The sequence below is a fragment of the Pteropus vampyrus genome, unplaced genomic scaffold, assembly GCF_000151845.1.
Source record: "Pteropus vampyrus isolate Shadow unplaced genomic scaffold, Pvam_2.0 Scaffold45, whole genome shotgun sequence".
Lineage (NCBI taxonomy): Eukaryota > Metazoa > Chordata > Mammalia > Chiroptera > Pteropodidae > Pteropus > Pteropus vampyrus.
The window spans coordinates 3,379,770-3,400,595 of NW_011888826.1; the positions used below are offsets into that span (position 1 = coordinate 3,379,770).

Sequence of the window (20,826 nt, forward strand, 5' to 3'; positions counted from 1 at the left end):
AAGTCAGAGTTGATCTTTGTGAATAATTATTCCAGTCCTGTGCACCTGGCTCCTGCTGTTTGACAGTTGATGTTTCAGAATTATAAAGAGAAAACTGAATAGTATTTTCACATAGTGCATATTTTTGCAACACCAAAATATTTAGAAGTGGCAAGTCATTGGTCCTACATCACCAATGCCACATTCCAGCCCTGTCAAGCTGAACTCGTGACCAGCTTTGGGTTCATTCCCAGTGTGATCAAAGGCAGTCGTGGGCGGCCGTTATTACTGCTTATTTCTACAATCTGCTCGAAGGGAACACATATTATAGGTTTGCTCAGGGCTCAAAATATGGAGAGAACAAGGTACCCCAGATTTTGTGGAATCCTCCTCCTTCTCTGTCATCCCCATTCACTTATTCGTTTGGCATGTGTGTGAGCACTCGCCATACCCTGGCCCTGTTTGGGGGCTGGGGCTCCCCTGGTGACATGACCAAGTCCCTGCCACTCTGCTCTGAGCTTACGTGGGCTCAGCAATCTGAAATAACGTTTTAAGTGTGACAGCCTGTCAGCCTTTATCTGTTTATGTTATTTTTGTTTGTTCGTTTTACTAGATTAACAGTACTACTGCATAAAATCAAGTATGTTTTAAATTGTTTTCCATTTAAGAGCTTCAAAAGTCATAACTGTAAAAAAGATACCCTCGTAAGCATTTTAGGTTCATAAATATGGCAAGCTGGAAAAAAAGACTAATAGTAAAAAAAGACTAATAGTTGAAACCTCTCTATAGATACTGGTAAAATATAAAGTGTGACATTTTTAACCTTCGTTTTTTATTTTAAATCAGAGCAATCAGATGGCTTGTGCAGAAGACTGGAGAAGGCATGCATTAGTCCCAAACCACAGAAGCCGTGGGACAAAGATGCCTGGGAGATCTCACGGGAGTCCATTAAGTTGGTGAAGAGGCTTGGTGCTGGACAGTTTGGAGAAGTCTGGATGGGTGAGTGTGTCGCTCTGGAGCCAGAGTCCACTCTGGCGGTGACAGCTGGGAAAATAAGGGCTCGAGCCAATTTCTACCAATTTTCTCAGCCAAACACTAAATGGTGTCAGAAGCATCATTTTTTTTTTTTTCTGTTTTTCTCTGTCTACTTGGCACCAAGAACTGGCCTGAAAAATTATTTGACTAGACTCTTCCTCTTCCTTGTGACTTGGTAATTCTTTTTTAAGGCAGAAGGCAGTGGGTATTTATCCTGATTGTCCTGTCTACTCTTTTATGATTTTTTCATCACCAGAGTCTCTGGACACACATTTTAAGTATCTTCTGTCTCAGGGCAAGTCCTTGCTCATGGGCTTCAGGAAGCCTCACATTTATTATAATTTCTCACCAAGAAAGCTTCATTAATGAACCATTCCTTAATATTAAGTACTTCTCGGGCTGGCAGAATCATAGCAGTGGCTTTCTCCAGGGAATTTCTTTAGGCCCTCTGTCTTTTCTAAAATTTGTGTGGTGAATGTGAATTTCTTTTGTGATAAGAATACCCTCTTCTTCCTTAAAGCATTATATATTCTTCATGGTTCTAATTGAAAACTCACTTACTTCTGGAAAGGATGACATATTAGGTCGTGCACATCTTACCAGATCACTCTTTCTGTGCCAGCTTTGTGTACGTGAAAGCAAACATGATTTCTAAAGAAAAAAAAGGGGTGGATGGCTTTTAAAAACTGCCCAGCCCCAGCCAAACAGAAACGAAAGTCTCTTCTGGCCTACTGCAGCCACGTGGTCATTTTACTTCCCCATCCAGGGGTCTGGGAGGGAGAGGTTTTCCTCTAGAACCTTGGCCCCCGAGATCCCAGCTTTGCCCACTTTTTCCTGATGATCCTAATTTAGCTAGAATGTCTTTTAAATGTGGCCGATACTCACCCAGCATGTAATTAATTCTTACTGTGCTGTTTAAGTCTTTAAGAACATATTTACAGAATTCAGGTAAATTATAATTACACACCTCGCATCTTTCATTTGGTTGCCACATTTCCGAACCGGTGGGCAGTGCGCATAAGGCACTTTTTCCATTCCGGTCAGCAGATTCTTGGGCGTGAGCGCTCGCTCGCTCTAGGTGTGGCCTCTCATTCACTCTGTTGCCTAAATCATAATATTATCCTCCTCCTTTCTCTGTCTGCTCTTTTCTTTTCTATTAGGGTAAAATTCATGTACTATAAAATCAATCATTTTAAAATGAACAATTCAGTGACATTTACTACATTCAAATTGTCGTGCAGCCACCACCTCTGTCTGGTCCCAAAATGTTTTCAGCAGCCCCTAAGGGAAACAGTGTACCCCTTAACAGCCCGCCCGTCCCCTCCTCCTCCAGCCCCTGGCAGCCACCTTTCTGCCTTCCGTCCCTGCGCATTTGACTATTCTGAGTACCTCGTGTAAGTGGAATTGTGTAGTATCAGTCCTTTTCACTTAGCATAGTGTCTTCACAGTTCATCCATGTCATACCGTGTCTTGGAACTTCATTCTGATTTAAGGCCGAATAACATTTCATTGTGTGAATAACATTTCATTATGCCACAGTTTGTTTATCCGTTTTTGTGTTGGCGAATGTTCGGGCTGTTTCCACCTTTTTGGCTATTATGAATAACACTGCTATGAACAGTCACATACGATTTACTGTGTGGACAAATGTTTTCATTTCTCTGGGGTATATACATTCTTTTAGGAGTGAAATTGCTGGGCCATATGATAATTCTACATTTAACTTTTTTGAGGAACCATCAAGCTTGTTTAAAAAAAAAAAAAATGTTGCCTTCTTTTCTTTCCCCGCTGAGGTATTTGTATTTACTTCTTAATACTTTCCCGCCCCCCCCAAATCCGCAGAATGGGGGCAGAAATCGTATAATAAACATTGTATACCCTTCACCTAGATTCACCAATTAATATTTTGCTACATTTTCTTTATCTTTTTTATATATTACACGCACACACATACATATTTTATTGTTGTTGAACCACACGAGAGTAAGTTGCAGACATGATGACGCTTCACCCCTAAGTATTTAAGCATGTGTCTCCTCAGAGCATGGCCGTTATCTTACACAATACAGTGATTACATTCAGGAAACTTAACATTTTGATACATACTATTATTTAATACAGAGTCTGTATTCGAATTTCCCCAATTGTCCCAATAATGTCCTTGTAGCTATCTGGGATCGCGTATTTGCTTTTAGTTGACGTAGCTTTAGTCTTCTTTACTCTGGAGCAGTCCCTCAGCCCATCTTCATTTTTTATGACACCGACGTTTGGTACAACACAGGTCAGTTGTTTTGTAAAATACCCTCATTTGGGTTTTTGGTTTTTTTTTTAATGTTTACTCTGATTTGGCTTGGGTTATGCCTTCGTGCATGAATAATGCTAAGTGATGCTGTGTCCTCAGTGCGTCTGTCAGGAGGCACAGAATATTAGTTGGTGACTTTTTTTTTTTTAATTTTAAGGAGGTTCTCCAGGTTTCTCCATCGTAAATGTTACTTTTTAATTCCCTTTTATAATGAAATAACAACTGTGAGGAGAGTTTTTAAGATTGTGTAACTATCCTGTGCTCCAAAAGAACTTCCCTCAAGTGGTTTCAGCATTATTTGCTCATTTTGAATTCTCTTCCCTCTTAGAAGCCATAACTTCTCTAAAAAGCTGCAGCCCGCCCCTGCCCTCCCACACTCCCCTGACCATGCCTCCTCCAACGCCACTGGCTCCCTTCGGCAAGCAGGAACCGTGCCTTCTCTCCCGGGCCTCCCCTACCCAGTCTTCTCTCTTCATCGAGAGTATTGGCAGGAAAATATGTGTTCACAATTATATTTAATTGCCCTGTAGGTCTCTGAGTCCCAAGGAATGTGCCTTCCTCTCGGTATTTACCTTGACTTTGAGTGGAGAGGAAATGATAAGAAGTAGAGGAGGAGGAGAGAAAAGAGTGTCTCAGCCATACAGCGTCCAACACCCCCTTCTAAGTACATTTTCGTCGATTATCTCTTGTGCTCATCGCGGTGTCACTGTCAGATAAGAATTATTGTCATCATTTGATAAATGAAGACACTGAGAACCAGAGAAACAGCTTACCCAAAGTCATTCGAGGCAGTGAGGAAGCTGGCTGCTCTAGACCTGGACTTGCTTACTAAGCTCTCTACAAGTTAATTTGACTCCCTACCCCAGTTTCCTGGTAAAATGGGCAGACAACTCTCACCAGCTGCAGAAAGGAAGAATGGAATTATGTAGCTGAAGTCTTTCCTATAGAGTCTGTCTCTGTGTACTCTATTTTTATTATTTCCATTTTACTGTGTTTGACTAGAGGCTCTGGAAGCTATATTTCAATAGACTTTCCCTAATTTTAATCATGAATGCAAACTATAAACAATCCAGTTAGACCTTCCTGTGGATATTTGCCAGCAAAGGAATTACTTATATGTCATGAAGAGGAAAGTAGAGGGAACTTAACTGGGTGTACTTGTCTGCTCTAAAACAGTAGCCCTGCGTATGAAGTGATGGTTTGGAGTTGTGCGCCGAACTCTTTCTGTTCAGCTGTGAAACCATGATAAAGGCATCAAATTGCATGCTCTTTGCACCCAAGAGACGAGAGATAAGATCTGCTGGTCTGGGGAGTTATCACTTTGAGGGGGAAGAGATTGTGTTCTCTTAAAATTTGCTTGAGGGCTACTAGCAAGTAGAATGGTAACCTCTTACCAGCTGCATGATGGTGGTGCTCACAGGTGCCATTTGCCAGCCAACTCGTCCATGCCGAAACACTGATGAGCTGGTGCTAAGTTAAGAGCAAGGTAGCAGCTGAGGCGTGCTCGGGCGTGGGGAAGACACGACTGAATAGATCCGCTCACAGCACAGGTCGGTCATGAGTAGCTAAAGCCTGTGCTGAAATTGTCACCTGGAGCTCGAGCACACTGATTCTTTCTGGGACTGGAAAACTTCTTTGCTTCCAGTTTTAGATACACCAGTCCTCCTGCCCATTTCTCACTCTTTCCTGTTCGTGGGCTTTCACCTGGCCACGTGGTAAAGGTTCACACTGATTTTAGGACTTTTATTTAGCATGTACCCAGGTGGTGCCTGGGAGAAGCTGAGATTTAGAAGAGAGGAGAATGGGGCATTGGAAAATACGTAATCGTTTTCTCCAGAATGTTACTTTTTATTTAAACTGTTTGAAAGAGGGCAAACATCTTATGAAAATATATTATTTGAATAGATTTGCTAATAACTTTCTGCGTGTGTGGTAAATACACATAATATAAAATTTACCATCTTAATCTTGTGGAACTGGGACTCTGTATACTCTTTTGGCAACAGCTCCCCTTCCTCCCATTTCCCCAGCCCCTGTCAACCTCCATTCTACATTCCCATCAGCAGTGCGTAAAGGTTCCAGTTTTTCCACATCCTCACCAACACTTGTTATTTTCTGGTGGGTTTGTTTTTGTTTTTGTTTTATAATATGAGTGTGAGGTGGTGTCTCTTTGTGGTTTTGATTTGCATTTCCTTAATGATTAGTGATGCTGAACATCTTTTCATGTGTTTATTGCCCATCTGTGCATATTCTTTGCAGAAATGTCTATTCAAGTCCATTGCTCATTTTTTAATTGGGCTACTTGTTTGATTTGCTAATAATGTTTTAAAAGAGAGAGGCAGCAGAGCCTTGTCTGAAATGGGGTTATAATAGAATCCAGCTTGTAGGAATGGTGTAAGGATCGAATGAGATGGTGCAAGTAAGCATTCGGCCCAGTCAACAGCATTCAGGGAATCCTTGTTATTACTAAATATTTCATTTTATTATAAATAAAGTATGGTAACATTAGAGCAAAGGTCATGAAACAGAGGGGAGAAATTACCCAGGATTTCCTCACTCAATACAAGTTGTTTCTTGTTTTTTTAAATTAATCTTTTTATTTTGAAATATAAATTCACACACAATCATAAGAAATAATATAGAAATGTAAACACATGTCCACACAAACACTTTTACATGAATGTTCATAGTAGCATTATTCATCATAGCCAAAGAGAGTAAACAACCCAAATGTCCATAAATTGATGAATCTATAAACAAAATATGGTATAGCCACGCAACAGAATATTATTCAGCAAAAAAAAAAATAAGTAAAGTACTGACACATGCCACAGCATGGACAACCCTTGAAAACACTATGTTAAATGAAAGAAGCTGGACACATATTATAAGGACTACATATTATATGATTACATTTATATAAAATGTCCAGAATAGGTAAATCGATAGAACTAAAGTAGATGAGTGAACGCCTCAGGTATGAAGGATGAGAGAGTGATTGTTAATAGGTGGGTGTGAGATTTCTTTTGGGGGTGATGAAAATGTTCCAATAATTGATTGTAGTGATGCTTCCATGACTCCAAATATACAAAAACCAATGAAATGTATACTTTAAATGAGTATATGGTATAGTATTAGAATTATATTTTTAAAAAGCTATCATATATATATATATATATATATACACACACACATATGTGTGTGTGTGTGTGTGTGTGTGTGTGTGTAAAACAATACAAACAGATCCCATGTAACCTTTACCGTGTTTACCCCAATAGTAACATCTTGCAAAACTATAATACAATATCACTGTCTGGATATTGACATTATTTTTTTTGTTTTTTAATTATGTTTTTCTCCTTCTAGTCTTGCATTGAAAGGAAAGAATAGAAGGGAATGAGGGATGGAAGAATGGAGTGAAGGAGAAAGGGAGGGGAGGGGAGAGGAGGGGAGGGGAGGAAAGGGAGAAGGAAGAAAGAAGAAAAAATTAAAAAAATTTTAAATTTTATCTGGGACCTTTTACAGATACGGTTCTGTGAATTTGGCTGTCCGTCAGGGAGCTTCTCCTTAGCTATCCACGTCAGTATGCTGAATGCATTTAGCAGAAGAATAATGGGAATAAAACAAAAAAAATAATGATTAGTGATGTTATGCTACAAATTAGAGGTTAAAGGTTGCCCCTCTCCCACGTGTGTTTGTGCATCTGTCTGACTGTCTGGGGGCTGGTATAATAGCAAAGTCTGTGCAGTTTAGAGCTGCCAAAAGTTATATTTCTTAAGGATTAGCAGGCTAGTTTCTCTCATCAGTCACATTTTGTGGTTTGAATTATTTTGATCTGAAATCAGTGAACAAATACTAGGAAGTGACCTGTCCTGGGGCAGGGGACAGGGGGCAGGGTAGGAGGGGATAGGGATAAAAGAAAGAGGAGTTTCTTCCTCAAGCTGTTTCCTCTTGGTGTGATCCTCTTGACATCTGGCATGGTGACATGTTTTCCTCCATGGATTGTGGGACTCCCAGGGAACTGACTGATCTGTGAGGCCGAGGATGATGTTTCCTGTTACCACTTGGTCTATGAAGAGACTTTGTGGAAGAAAGGAAACTTATTTTGAATTGAATTTTGCTTGATACATTTTCATTTGAACCAATAGCATTGAAATTAATGACCAGCCAACTTCCAAAATCAACTACATACATCTTTTTTTTAAACCCATTCTCCCTAGGTGCTTTTTAGCAAGGTAGTCAGACTTGCTCAGTTTGAGCTCAGATCTTCATACCAGTTTTCTTTACTGCGGTAAAGTTGCACCCCAGGGGAAAACTTTACTATCTTCCAAAGGTTTTCTAAAATCATTTTTCATCTGTAATGCGAACCAAAATCTCCGCGACTGGGTGAATTGAACCTGCATATTACTGGGAAGTACAATTTTGTCCTTAGTCCTGAACGAAAATCATGATGAAAATCTGCCCTATTGTTTAAATGTCACGGCCCTAAGACACCATTAAGTGAAAGCTGCTTCCACTTCTTGGGCTGTTTGACACAGCTGTTTTAGTCACTGCTCCTCTCGAACTTCTTATCAGCATTTTAAATATCTTTAGCAGCTGCAGTATTTCCTGATAACTTTCCCCCCCTACCCTTGGAAAGCATTTTTTTCATCCTTTACCCATAATTTTGTGTTATGTAAATGCCTCAAAGAGTTCCATTGCTTTTAAGACGAAAGGAGAATCATTTTGGTTCTTTCACTTTTATTGTATGTAATATAACAAGCAGACAGAAAAGTGCTTACAAGACAAATATTCAACACCACAAATAATTACAAAATGAACACCTGTGCGGTGACCACTGAGATCACGCAGTGGAAACTTGCCAGCACCCAGAAGCCCCCACTTATCCATTTCCAGTCACAACCACGCCTGTCGCCCAAAGGCAGCTGCTCTTCTGGCCTTTGTGATCATGTCCTGGCTTTTCTTTACAGTTCTGCTACTTTTGTATGTGGGGGTGTACATCCCCAAACCATAGAATTTAGTTTTGCCTGTTTTTTGAACTTTGTATAAATGAGTCAGACCAAATGTACTCTTTTATTATGTCTTGCCTCTTTTTAGTCAGCATTATGCTTGTGAGAGTCATTCATTTATGTGTAGGATGTAGCAAAGTTTATTCATCCTCATTTTATATATAGTATGGTGTTGAATTTATATTCAAGATGTATAACAGTTTATTCAGTGATTTCACTATTTATTGATGGAATGGAGTGCTTCTCTGGTTTTGGCTGCTATAAACATTTCTGTGCTGCTGCCAAGGGTACATGAGTTCATCTAGGGTGACCAGGGCTGGGTTTGCTAGATCATAGGAGTCTGAATCTTCAAGTCTGCTAAATACTGCCAGCTTAGTTTCCCAAGTGCTTGTCCCAGTTTAGACCCTCACCAGCAACATACAAGAGCACATACAGTGTGTGTGTGTGTGTGTGTGTGTGTGTGTGTGTGTGTGTTCACTCAAGATAATTGCACTTAAATGGAGGCTACTCTGTCAATAGTCTTCATGGGCCCCTTGGGAATATTCTTAAAGCCAGAAGCTTTAGAGATGAATTTCAGTGATGCTCAAAAAAAGTACAGAAAAGGGCCAGTGGGAGCTGCCAGTTTCCCTAGCAAGGGGCATGTGCTTCTGCTTTTTGTCAAGTGGGTGGTGGTTTCTCCCAATGGCTTTATTTGCATTTCTGTGATTACTAATAAGATTGAATTCCTTTCACATGTGTATTAGTCATTTGGATTTTTTCTTTGAAATGTTCATCCAAGCCTTTGCCTATTTTCTATTTTTCTTATTGATTTGTAGGAATTCTTTATATATGCTGAATACTAGTCTTTGTCAATTACATTTATCAAAGAGAGTGTATTTTTTGCTCTGCTTTGCCACAGATATATTCATGTAACTGAGGACCTGTTTATAAACTTTTAAACAAATTTACGATGGAATCTTCTTGATTAAAATGTAATATTAAAAGACTTTTGGTGGTGAAATTTACTTTAAATTTACTCTTAAGAGCCATAGGAAAGGTTGTATTGTTTATAATTATGCATTTAGATAGAAAATCAATTTAATTTATTCACGATCTCATTATTTTGTGTAGTTTGTGGCTTTTAAAAATGAGCTAGGACAGTATTTTGTCAGTTTTCTTATTCATATGTTCTAACGCTTATTTTATTTTGTACTGTATTCTTCGTTTTGCTGGAGTACAAGCTACTACTAGGTACAAATCAAAGTGAAATATAAAAGGAAAAGTTTTAAGGGAGAAATCAGTGTTAATGATCAGAAGAGAAAATATTTACTAGGATTGACTGTTAGCTATAAACTAATACTTTTTCTTGCCCATTTGAAGATATAGAAATAGAAACACAATTATTTTATTTTTAAAAGTAATTACTTTTATAAAAAAAAAATGACACACATGGTAGTCCTCCTTTACCCACAGGAGATGCCTGAACCGCAGATAGTACCAGACCCTACACATACTACATTTTTTCCTATATGCACATATCTTTTCACTTACAGAAAGCACCTGACAGCTTCTCTTTGGCATATTGGAATTGCCAACATCACTACTCTTGCACTTGGGGCCATCATTAAGTAAAATAAGGGTGACTTGGACGCAAGCACTGCCATACAATTGACAGCTGATCCAATAACCAAGATGGTTACTAAGTGACTAATGGGCGAGGAGTGTCTACAGCGTGGGGATGCTGGACAAAGGGACGAGTCACATCAGGGTGAACAAGGGGACAATGTGAGATTTCATCAGTCTGCTAGAACAGCGCACAATTTTAAACTTATCAATGGTTAATTTCCGGAATTTTCTATGTCACATTTTTAGACCTCAGTTGACCGTGGGTACCTGAAACTTCAGAAAGCAAACCACAGATAAGGGGGATGGCTGTATTCATTCACAAATTTAATTAAAATTAAAAAAAAAAAAACAACAGAATGTAAAAGTCACCCCAAATTCGACCATTCAGAGACCATCATTGTTGATGTCTCACTGAGCACATTCCAGTCATCTCTCTATGCTATACATACCCAGATTACTGTGTGACCTAAGAAGGGGAACCAGACACTATACATCAGCATTTTTTCTTAGCGCAGGTACTATAAAGCTGTAACACACCGGGTAGAGGTAATCTTCAGGGAGGTTCCTGGTGGTGACAAAATGCCACTCTCTGCCCACCCTGTTTTATGTTTCTCACTTCCAAGAAAAACAGAGGAAAGCAAAGGAGAATTTGATTATGTATATTTCTGCTTTGCAAAAACCAGTGAGGAAAGGCTTTCTCAGAGGAAAACCAGACTCAGAATTTAGCACATGATTGAGGCAGGTCCCAGAAAAGTGGTGCCTTGGGGGAACCATGCTGCGTCAGTATTTCCCGAAGCGTGTTCCAGAGGGTGTGGAAAGGTGCATGAAAAAGTGTTCCGTAGACAAGAAAGTGTGGGAAATGCTGAGGTTAGCCAAGTCAGACGGGTTTCTTCACTGAAGGGCTCTTGATGCTTCTGCTGCCTCTGCTGGGCGTGGGGGGCGGGCGAGGGTGCGCCGGCAGGCAGTGGTTCCCAGGCCTCGGCACAGAGCCCTTTGTCCATGGAGAATCATCCAAGTCCCATTCTCTTTGGAAACTTTGGGAAATGCTCATTTGATTTCAGCATATCATACTTTAAAGTTAACGTAGACAAATAATTTTTAAGTGCAAAGCTTTTTTTCTGATTGTAAAAATAATACATATTCACCATAGAATATTTGTTAAGTAGTTAAAGGTATTGTGAACAAAATTAAAACTACCATTATTCCACCCTTGCAGATAGGCGGTATTTGGTATATTTTGGTGTATTTTCTTCCAGACTGTTGTCTGTGTGTGTGTATGTGTGCGTGTGTGCAAAAGTACATAAAGCTGTGGTGGTTTTTTTTTTCCTGTCTTGGATAAAGAACACTTTATTAATTAGAGGAAAATCTTAGTCCCCATGATGGAATACAACAGATTTTTTTTTTAAAAAAATCCAATTGCTTTATTAAAACTTTAGCTATTGGAATAATTTTAAATTTGTTTATAAAAGTGGTTCAGACAATTTCTATATATCCTTTACTCAGCCTTCCCTAACGTTAACACTATATGGAATTTTATGTAAGTTGTTTTCTATCTGTAACACAATTTTCTTCTAACTCCGCGTGAAGTTTTTGGATTTTCCATGTGGTAAAGCATGTCCTCCCTTCTTCTTTCATCTTAGGTTACTATAACAATAGCACCAAAGTGGCTGTAAAAACCCTGAAACCAGGCACTATGTCTGTGCAAGCATTTCTGGAAGAAGCAAACCTCATGAAGACCCTGCAGCACGACAAGCTGGTGAGGCTGTACGCAGTGGTCACCAAAGAGGAGCCCATCTACATCATCACGGAGTACATGGCCAAGGGTGAGGCACCCCCCAAGCCCAGTGCTGTTAAAAGGCTTAATCCCTAGAAGTAACATGTCTAAATGTTCAGGTAACACTCAAACAATTTTAATTGTAAAACAGTATGCTCACCACCAAAAGATCAGAAAATATGGGAAAACAAAGCATTTTCATAAACCACCCCCTCGTAAGTAATCCATGTTATAAAATTAATATATAGTTTTCCTATTTTCTGTGCATTCACCTCTGTATTTATATTAGCCCCCAAAACAGTGCCCAATACCTACTAGGCAACCAATAAATACTTGTCGAGTAAATAAATATGTATTTTAAATAAGAGTATTTTTATTATATATTTAAAGTATGAGTTTTCAAAATCCTAAAACTAGTTTGTTTTCCTCTTTAGCATTATTTAAATATTTAGGGTGTCACTTTAAAACATTAACATTTTTAAAACTTGTCGACGTTGAAATCCTACGTAATCATAGAATCACAGAAGAGGTTTCAAGCAACCATCTTTTCTTGTGTTGTTTTCACCATCAGAAAAAAGGGTTTGAATCGTCATCCTTCTTCCTCCAGTTCCAGAGATACTAGTAAGATTTTTTAAAAATCTTAAGAAGGAATGAAGGTAGAAAAGAAACATAAGCAGTAATCCAGAATTAACCACCATTTCATACATAATGGAGATTATAGTGTGATGTCATAGCTGAATAGGTTAGAAAGATGAATAGTTTCTTAATATGTGTTAATACTCCATAATATTAATCTCTCAGATTCCTTCTAAAAAAGGACATAATTTTAAAAAAGGAAAAAAAAAAGAATAAGAAAAGAAAAGAAAGAAAGGAGGGAGGGAGGGAGGGAGGAAGGAAGGAGAGAGAGAGAGAGAGAGAGAGAAAGAAAGAAAGAGAAAGAAAGGAAGGAAGGAAGGAAGGAAGGAAGGAAGGAAGGAAGGAAGGAAGGAAGGAAGGAAGGAAGGAAGGAAGGAAGGAAGGAAGGAAGGAAGGAAAAGAAAAAACCTAGCCCCTATGGCTTAGGTTGTTATAGCTCAGAAACCAGTTTTAGGATTACACACTTAATAGGAGTTCAGTAAATACTAGTCAAATTAATTAACTACTAGTATTCTTAATCATAAATGTAAATATGAGTTTCTCCTGATAATGCCTGACTTTACTGAGCATTTACTATATACTACTGTTCTTAACACCTCCCCCGGGTGATCTCACTCAATCTTTTCGGCAATCTGAGGGCTAAGTACTCTGTTCCACGCTGTAGACGAGGTAGCAGAACATTTATTGAGCACTAATTACCTGCCAAGCACGTGCTTTAATCCGTCCTCACAAGGACTGATATAGCTACTGGGATGTGCCTACTTTACAGGGACTTAGACCAGGTAAGTAGCTTGCCAAGCCTGTCCTCAGGTCAGCACTTTAAGTTCTAAGGAGAAAAGCAGGTCTTGTTTTAGAAGCCAGAGGAAGCAGGAGAGTTTTCTGTGGGCACATTCCCTTTTACGTAGGCATAACTTTTTTCCAAGCACAGTTTGTTCATCAGTTACTCCTTGAGCAGCTAGGGCATGTGCCTAGTTCTGTGCTTTTCCCGGACACAGACAAAGCCAACCCAGCTGTCTAGCTGGTCAGGGCAGGCCTGCTATGATGGCCTGCTGGTTTCTGTCTCAGAGAAGCTCTGAAGACCAAGTGGCTGCAGTAAGTGTACCTTGGTGGCAAGTACAAAGCTCTGAAATGCATTGCTCTCAGACACCTGTAACAAGAAAAGGAGTGTCCACCATCACCCTTTCTTACCTGGAGCACAGGTACATTTCACGTCAGGTCAAAGGTAACAGGTTAGAGGGGACTGGCTTTAACCAACATCAGGAAAAGGCACTATGACCATACAGAATTGCAAAGCCAGTCATTTCATGGGATTCTTCCCTCCATGGTAATGATGATTTGAATTTTATTTGGATTTTTTTCTTTTGTGTTTAAACTACACTAACTTGTTCTTCATCTGTCAACAGGCAGTTTGCTGGATTTCCTGAAGAGTGATGAAGGCAGCAAAGTGCTGCTCCCCAAGCTAATCGACTTTTCTGCTCAGGTGACGTATGAAAAAGCCAGTATTCATGGAAATTTCCGAAGCCCTCCCTGCTTCAGATTCATGATGAAATTGTTGTTTCAGGAGACGACATTTCTGTTTCCCAGTAGTGATTATGCGTATACTTCCTTAGAGACAATACTGGGTGTTTCACACAGAATGTGAGTGCATGTGTTGAGTTTGGACCTGGGTGTCATCTTCTTTAATACAAGTCGATCTCTTTATACTTGTGTTCATTTCTGCACAAGTGATAGAAGAAAATGCAGCTGAATTGATCACTTTGCGCTGCATTTTGTAGAAGCAATTCCAGGCAGTGTAAGCACGGCACCTTCTAACGATGCGTGTATGGATGCATGTATGGTATTCACGTTACTAAACTAATGTACTGATATTTTAAGTGCTCAGTGTTCTTGAAAACAGAGAAACAATATTCCTTTTTCTACTCCACCCCCTTTCAGTCCTCCCTGTTGGATATGTCTTTAGGATTCTGAGATGTATTCGTTTATAATATTTCTAGAACTAGCTTACAAGTTGCAAATTTGTTTATGTTGGAATCACACATTTCCAGAAATGTATTTAAGAGTAGAGGGAAGTTAGCCAGAAACACAGCAATGTGCCTGGTATATCAAGGAAATGCACATTTGAATGATGCCAGCTACTAACTTTGAATAGTTTTATTGTAGTCACTAGTCATGTTCAGTAATTTGCTTGTTTCTCAGTATTGGCCATGGGTGGTTCACGTTAGGAAGGCTATGTGCCATAAAACCCAAAGTAGCACAAGAGATTCCTACAAGTTCTAAGAAAGGGTGGTTTTTATGATCTTCATTTCTTACTCCCGTTCCTTCCCTCAGACCCTCTTTTAGTTAGGAAATTGATGTGGCCTTGGGAGATGAGATCAAAGGGAAGAATGAGTCCATTCAAGTCAAGTAGGATCAGAACATATACTCTGCAGTAGAGTGTGGTGGGCAGAGCTGGATTACAGCATCTGAAGACTGGCGTTTGTGTCGTGGCTCCACCACTCAGCAGCCATGCCACTTTCAGGAAGTTATTTGCCGCTTTGGGTTGGTTTATTCATCTGTCAAGTGGGAATGACAATGCCTGCTTTACGGGGATGTTATTGCGAGTCGAATCAAACGAGCTGGTAGGGACACAAGCACGTCAGAGCCTGCCGGTAGAACCTGAGAAATCTTGGGGATGACAGTACCTGTCACTCCGGTAAAGGTGTGTGATGAAGTCATCCCTCTCAGCCCGTATCTCATCTACCAGACCTCGGCAAGTTTAGTAGGTTCCTTATCTGAGTATTCAAACGTCCTCTGGAACTCCAGCATCTGACGTGGAGAGAAGCAGAATTGCTGCAGCGGAAACGGAAGAAGGGAAGAGTCGAGCTGCCCTGACTTTTTAACCCCTCAGAGTCTCCAGGCTGGTTCCCGAGAGGCTCTACGGGACTGCAAGGGTCCCAGGACCACAGTTCGAAAACTATTGCTCTGCAGGAAGAAGAAAGACGACTTAGATGGATGCAGCTCTAGATCCTGGGTGGAGGGGGAGTCAGGAACTAGAGAAAGCAGAAGTCTGATAAACTTGTGTCACATGGGACACGGCTAAATGAGGGTGGTGATTTGGGCGTCCCCAGTTGAATGAGAAAGTTGAGGAGTGTAGTAAAGGTTTGTCACACCTGCTCCTCAGAAAGGGAAAGGGGCTGATGGGGATATAGAAAAGTGCGACATGTGACCTGGACACCTGAGTGGTTATAGCCTGAGGGTCTGACCTGTGCCTACAGTTCTGTAGGGTAGAAATTACGCTCACCCGGGTATGCACTATACCTGAAGAAGGACTTAATTTTGTCACAGGGGTACTTCGTATTTGACTTTGCATAGCTTATCTCATAAAACCTTATTATCTTGACATAGTCAAAGTTTTAAGTCAAGGTCTGTGTATCCTTTAACCTTGTAAATTACTATTATTACTACAGAAGGTAACTTTTTTTCCAACTTAGAAAGGAGTTCAGGGGAAAAGTTGTTTTCTAAACGTTTGTAGCTTGCAAAGTAAATTAGCACAGAGCCCGGCATTGACCATGACTTTCAAATTGTAGGTTCCAGGAGGGGCTGAGGGCAATCAAGGCCACTATCACTGGTCTCTATCTAAGCCAGTGAACCAAATCTAGCTCATGCTGGTTCCGTCTCAGAATTTCCTTCCTAGCAGTGAAGACTGGGTAGAATTGGTGGACCGACCATCTAGTTTAAGTGCATGGAGTGTCAGGTGTCAGCGGGAGAGTCAGCAGTCAGCAGTCAGCAGTCAGCAGCACCCAGGAAGTCCCTAAGCAAATGGATTCAGCACAAAACCATTTCCTTTTGAGTTCATCTTTGTTCACCCAGGCTCTTCCCCCGTCCTTCCCTCAAGGTGGAGCTGGTGGGACCACCTGTTGCCTCGCCCATCATCACCTGCTTCATTTGCTTGTGGCTTTTCTTATTGTAATGTCGCTAATATGAGGAGGGGGCCTGACCCTCAGTCTGAGATCACACGCCTTACACATCTGCTTTCTGTTAACCACACCCAACAACTGGTCCCGCTGTGGTACATACCGTCCATTCCCTTTATGACTGGTATACCCAACGCCCCTCTTCTCCTTCACGTACGTTTTTGAAATGATCTCTCTATACAAAGAAAGTCATCTCTGAAATTTTTCTCCTTTTCCTCATCATGGGCCAGCAATTAACTTTGCCACTTTGCCATTGTGAATAACATGAGGATAGCAAATATCGATTAAGCTGTCTCAAGGCAGTAAGAGGGTACCTGGTGCCCAGATAGGCGATAATACAGCCTTTCCTGTACCGTTTCTTGGCCTAACTATTTAGAGTGGAGATAGGTAAAGCGGAAGAAGAACTGTATAAGTCCATTTTGTATTTGAACTCTAAACAATTAGTAGGCTATGAAATATGTTTATACTTTCTGCCATTAGCATTGTCAGTAGCATCAAAGAGTTGGGAAATTGAGTGTTCACAAAGGATATAGTTCAATTCACAATGGAAGATTTAGACTAGAAATAAACCACTTTACTTATCCCGGCCCCCAAAGACTAAGGAAGCGGGTGAGGGGCAGTGTCAGGACTGTTCCCACAGCCTCTCATCTGGCCGCCTCTTCCCTCCCCCCATGACCTACTTCCCCATGCTCCGCTTTCCCCTTACCATTCTCCTCTTTTGCCAGTCGAGACAGGAAGCGGGGTGAGTACACATGACAGCCTCTCAGTTCATGTGAGAGCTGATTTCATCACTTCCTGTCTCAGGATGAGTTCTAAAAGGCTCTTCTGGGCCCAAGTGTAACCCTCACTCTCCAACCCATCTCTCAGTCCACTCACCTTCCTCTTCATTGAAAGGAGATTAGGAAATCCCAGCGGAAGCAGCTTTACCCAGTGCTTTTCTTGTATTAAATTAAGCGATTTTCTGCTTTTTGTGCTGAAAAGGGAAAGTTATCCCTTTACAAAGGAAATTTGATACTTTCAGAGCAGAGAGACTTTGCATAATTCCCTTTCAGCCTTTGCCTCATGTAAGAGAAAAAAAAAAGAACTTGGAAAGAGAAGGTGTTGAAATCTGTGGTAATTTCCCTCAGCTGAAGCTGAAATGAAATTGTAGACTTGTAAAACTGAGAGGAAAGAGAAGTGGGAAATTCACAGTTGCAGTATAGAGGTCAGATAAGTCATCTTCTGATTCAGGACAAGTGCATCACAGCGTTTCTGGCTCTTCGGTGGCCACGACCCTGAAGTGCAACAGTTACCAAAAACGAAATGGACAGTTATGTATGAGTAAAACTGCAGTAAAAACTGAAAAACCTCACTTGTTACAATCATGGCAACAGGTAACATTTCTTTAACTCCTAGTTGATAAAGCACTTCTACGTCCATCATCCGATTGGAGCCCCACAATCTTGAAAGCATTTATATTGTTATTTAATATTGTTATATTGTTATTTTTCCAAATGAGGACATGACCTTGGGCTTGTCCAAAGTTACAGAGCTAGTAAGTAGAATTGCTGGACTTGATTCCGGGTCTTAAGACTCTAGAAAACTGGTTCTTTCCTCTGCACCCCACTGTCATTCCACAATCAGAGTTGCTACTGTGATCATTTTGCACCTGACACTATACTGACATGCATTTTCCCCCTTTATGGATTTTACTTAGCAGAATTAATGATATTATCAGCTTTTTTATTTCCCCCCAAAATCTCAATTGCCAAGACATAGATCTTTCTATCACGTAGTAGTTATGCTCAATGTATATTTTGTCCCCTAGTATTACATTTTAAGCCACATTTAAGTAGTAAATTGGTAAAAACAAGGAAGATAGGAAACCTCAGTCCCCCTCCATGTAATTCTCAACCGTTTTCAGGAGGCAGGCCTTTTGACGTCAGAGCTTTTTGAGGTCTCCCTCATCAGGGTGTGGACTAACTGAGAAAACAATATGTAGATTAGGAATTCCTCATAATCACTCTCGGTCGGACCCACCCATCTGTTGGTGGTAAATCAGTTCTGAAATGTCTGGTGGGGGTGTTTGGGGAACTTTCTAGAACATTTGCCAGTACTATCAAACATGAGTCTCTTCACTTTGTCTCTTTGTAAAGAACCTGAAAGTTAGGTTTCTCATTTTCCAGTTCAAGGCTGTTCTCTACCCTCGATCCCCAATAATATCATAATAAGACAACAACTTTATTTTCAAAACCTTTATTAATATTAACCCTTGATTGATAGTGTCATCTCATTTAATTTACTTAAACTGGAGGAGGAACTACACTGAGGAAAAAGATACTGAGTCAGATTCAGTAGCAAGTGGAAACGTCAACCGACAGACAGTTTGCTTTTCATCCAGAACACCAGGCCACGTCTCCCCACCTCATATTCAATCTCACCTCTTAACATGGGAATTCTCATACCTGACTCTATATTGAGGCCCCACATTCCCAATTCTAGGCACAGAAGCCTCCTTAAAGGGAAATGGCCAGCACTAAAGAGAGAGTTAATTCCATAAAATAATTTGAACTGGACCCCACTCAGGCTGAAGGTGCCACACGGCCATCAGGATGTGATGAGTCCTGGTGTGCATCATTAAAGCACAATTGCTCGGATGCCATTCCCAATATAAAAGACAGACATGGTGATTATCTCTTTCTGGAGAATATGAGAAATATCACCATCATTTTGTAGATGGGTCTATTGATGATGTTAATGGTGGAGAAAAGCATTGAGCTGAGTGTCCGAACACCTGCTCCTGCCTGGGGAAAATCGTCTGTTGGATGGGCCCGGTGTCCTCCTCTGCACCACGAGAAGCACGGGTTAGGTCTCCCACTAACTTACTTACTGACTCTAACGCAAGTCGGCAGTCTCCTCCTACTTAGAATATCTATGTGGATTGTCACCCAGAAGTTGTAAATTAATGATTTGGGGTGTATTCAGATGACATGGATGGCAGATTTTGACATTCCTCTAAATAAAGGAATATAAATGCGTCGCATGAACGTAGTGTCCAGGTGTCAGGCATGTGAGTGCTCTGCTTTTTCATGGAACGAATGTTACATATGAGGCGTAAGCCTCGGCCATGAAAACTTACAAAATGGACAAATGAAACTAGAGCTACCGTCAGAATTGCAGTACTGGATCATAGACAGTTTTCTTCTGAAAATGTTGAAAGAATAGGAAACTATCATTTAAAAATAGTATAAAACAGGAACTTTCTTCTCTTTTTTTTGGTAAGTGGTGGTGGGGAGGTGTTTAGCCTATTTAAGCAGAGGAACCATGACTAACCAGTTTAAAATAGCGAATTAGGCGGAAGAAGTTGTTCTTGTTTTAATTTTGATCGGAAAACTTTCTGGCACCAAGAGGAGGCTTTAAGCTAATGTAAAGGGGAGGCGGTGGCACTTTGGGTCTGTGTACCAGCACTGCCTCTTATCTTGATATAATTTTGTCCAGGGGTGGCAGTTCCTGGTCAGCACTACTATAAATCTCAAAATAATTTCTTCTTTAGGTCGTCATCACGGAAGCCTTAAAGGCTAGAATGAGATTGAAGTAGTTTAGGGGTGGGCAGAGTTCTTTACCAGCACTCAAAATTTAAAAGTGGGATGAAAACACTTTGAAGGGGGCAGCAGACTGTAAATTCCAACTGGCCTTTGTCTGGAGCACTTGGCTTGCTTCCCTGTGTTCCCCTCACCCTCCTGGCACGCATTCCTCTTTTTCACCTACAAACGTGTACCTAGCACAGCCGGGCATGTGCCGAGGATGGGATAAGCAAGACATGGGTCCACCTCAAGGAGCACATGGCTTGGTGTAGGAGGTCAGTAAGTAACAGGCAAGAGCAGTGGACGGCACGCTAGGAACGTGGCAAGGGCTGTCTGGGACGGGCACTGCAGGCTGTTTTCAGGTCACATGGAGCAGAATGGAACCCGGTAGAGTGAGATAGCAGCAAGAGGTAGGCTTCCTGGAGGAGGCGACCTTAAGAGCCAGGGTTAGCCCTGCCAGCCGGGGAAGGAGTTGGATGTAGAGAGGAGTCTTTGAAGGAACTTAGTGTATAAGGGCACAGAAAAGAGGTCCACGGGGTGCTAATGGGGATATGTATTGTAGGGAGAATGGGAGTGAGGACACTGAGAGATGTGGACATTAAAGAGACCAGAAGTATCGTCAACTCCTGCGTTGTATAGGAGGAACAGTTCACTGTTCTGTAGATAACTGAAAAAATGTATTTGAGAAAAACAAAAAATGCTTATACTCAGCAAATAGTCTGACAGGAGTTATAGTTCACTCTTTGTTTTATTTAACTTTTGAGCAGTCAGTGGGTGCTGTTTGTATTTACTGTGGTATGTATTTGTGCCTGCCCACCCACCACACACACACACACACACACACACACACACACACACACACGCACACACGCACGCAGGCACGCACGCACACACACATCCCTAGATGCTAGCTGTAGAAACCAGTCTGCTTTGATGCTCGGGGGCCCACAGTGTGCTCTGCTTTTCTGTT

The 20,826-nt window shown here is 40.9% G+C and overlaps 1 protein-coding gene across 6 annotated transcripts in view; it reads left to right on the forward strand.

Annotated features, from left to right (window-relative positions):
* LYN (LYN proto-oncogene, Src family tyrosine kinase) overlaps window positions 1-20,826 on the forward strand; it is a 118,433-nt gene that overhangs the window by 62,900 nt on the left and 34,707 nt on the right. For all 6 annotated transcript variants that reach the window (XM_023530046.1, XM_011359168.2, XM_023530047.1 and 3 more), the window contains 2 exons: window positions 11,571-11,753; window positions 13,744-13,820. In XM_023530046.1, coding sequence (XP_023385814.1) covers window positions 11,571-11,753; window positions 13,744-13,820 — 260 coding nt within the window. The remainder of the gene's footprint in view (window positions 1-11,570; window positions 11,754-13,743; window positions 13,821-20,826) is intronic.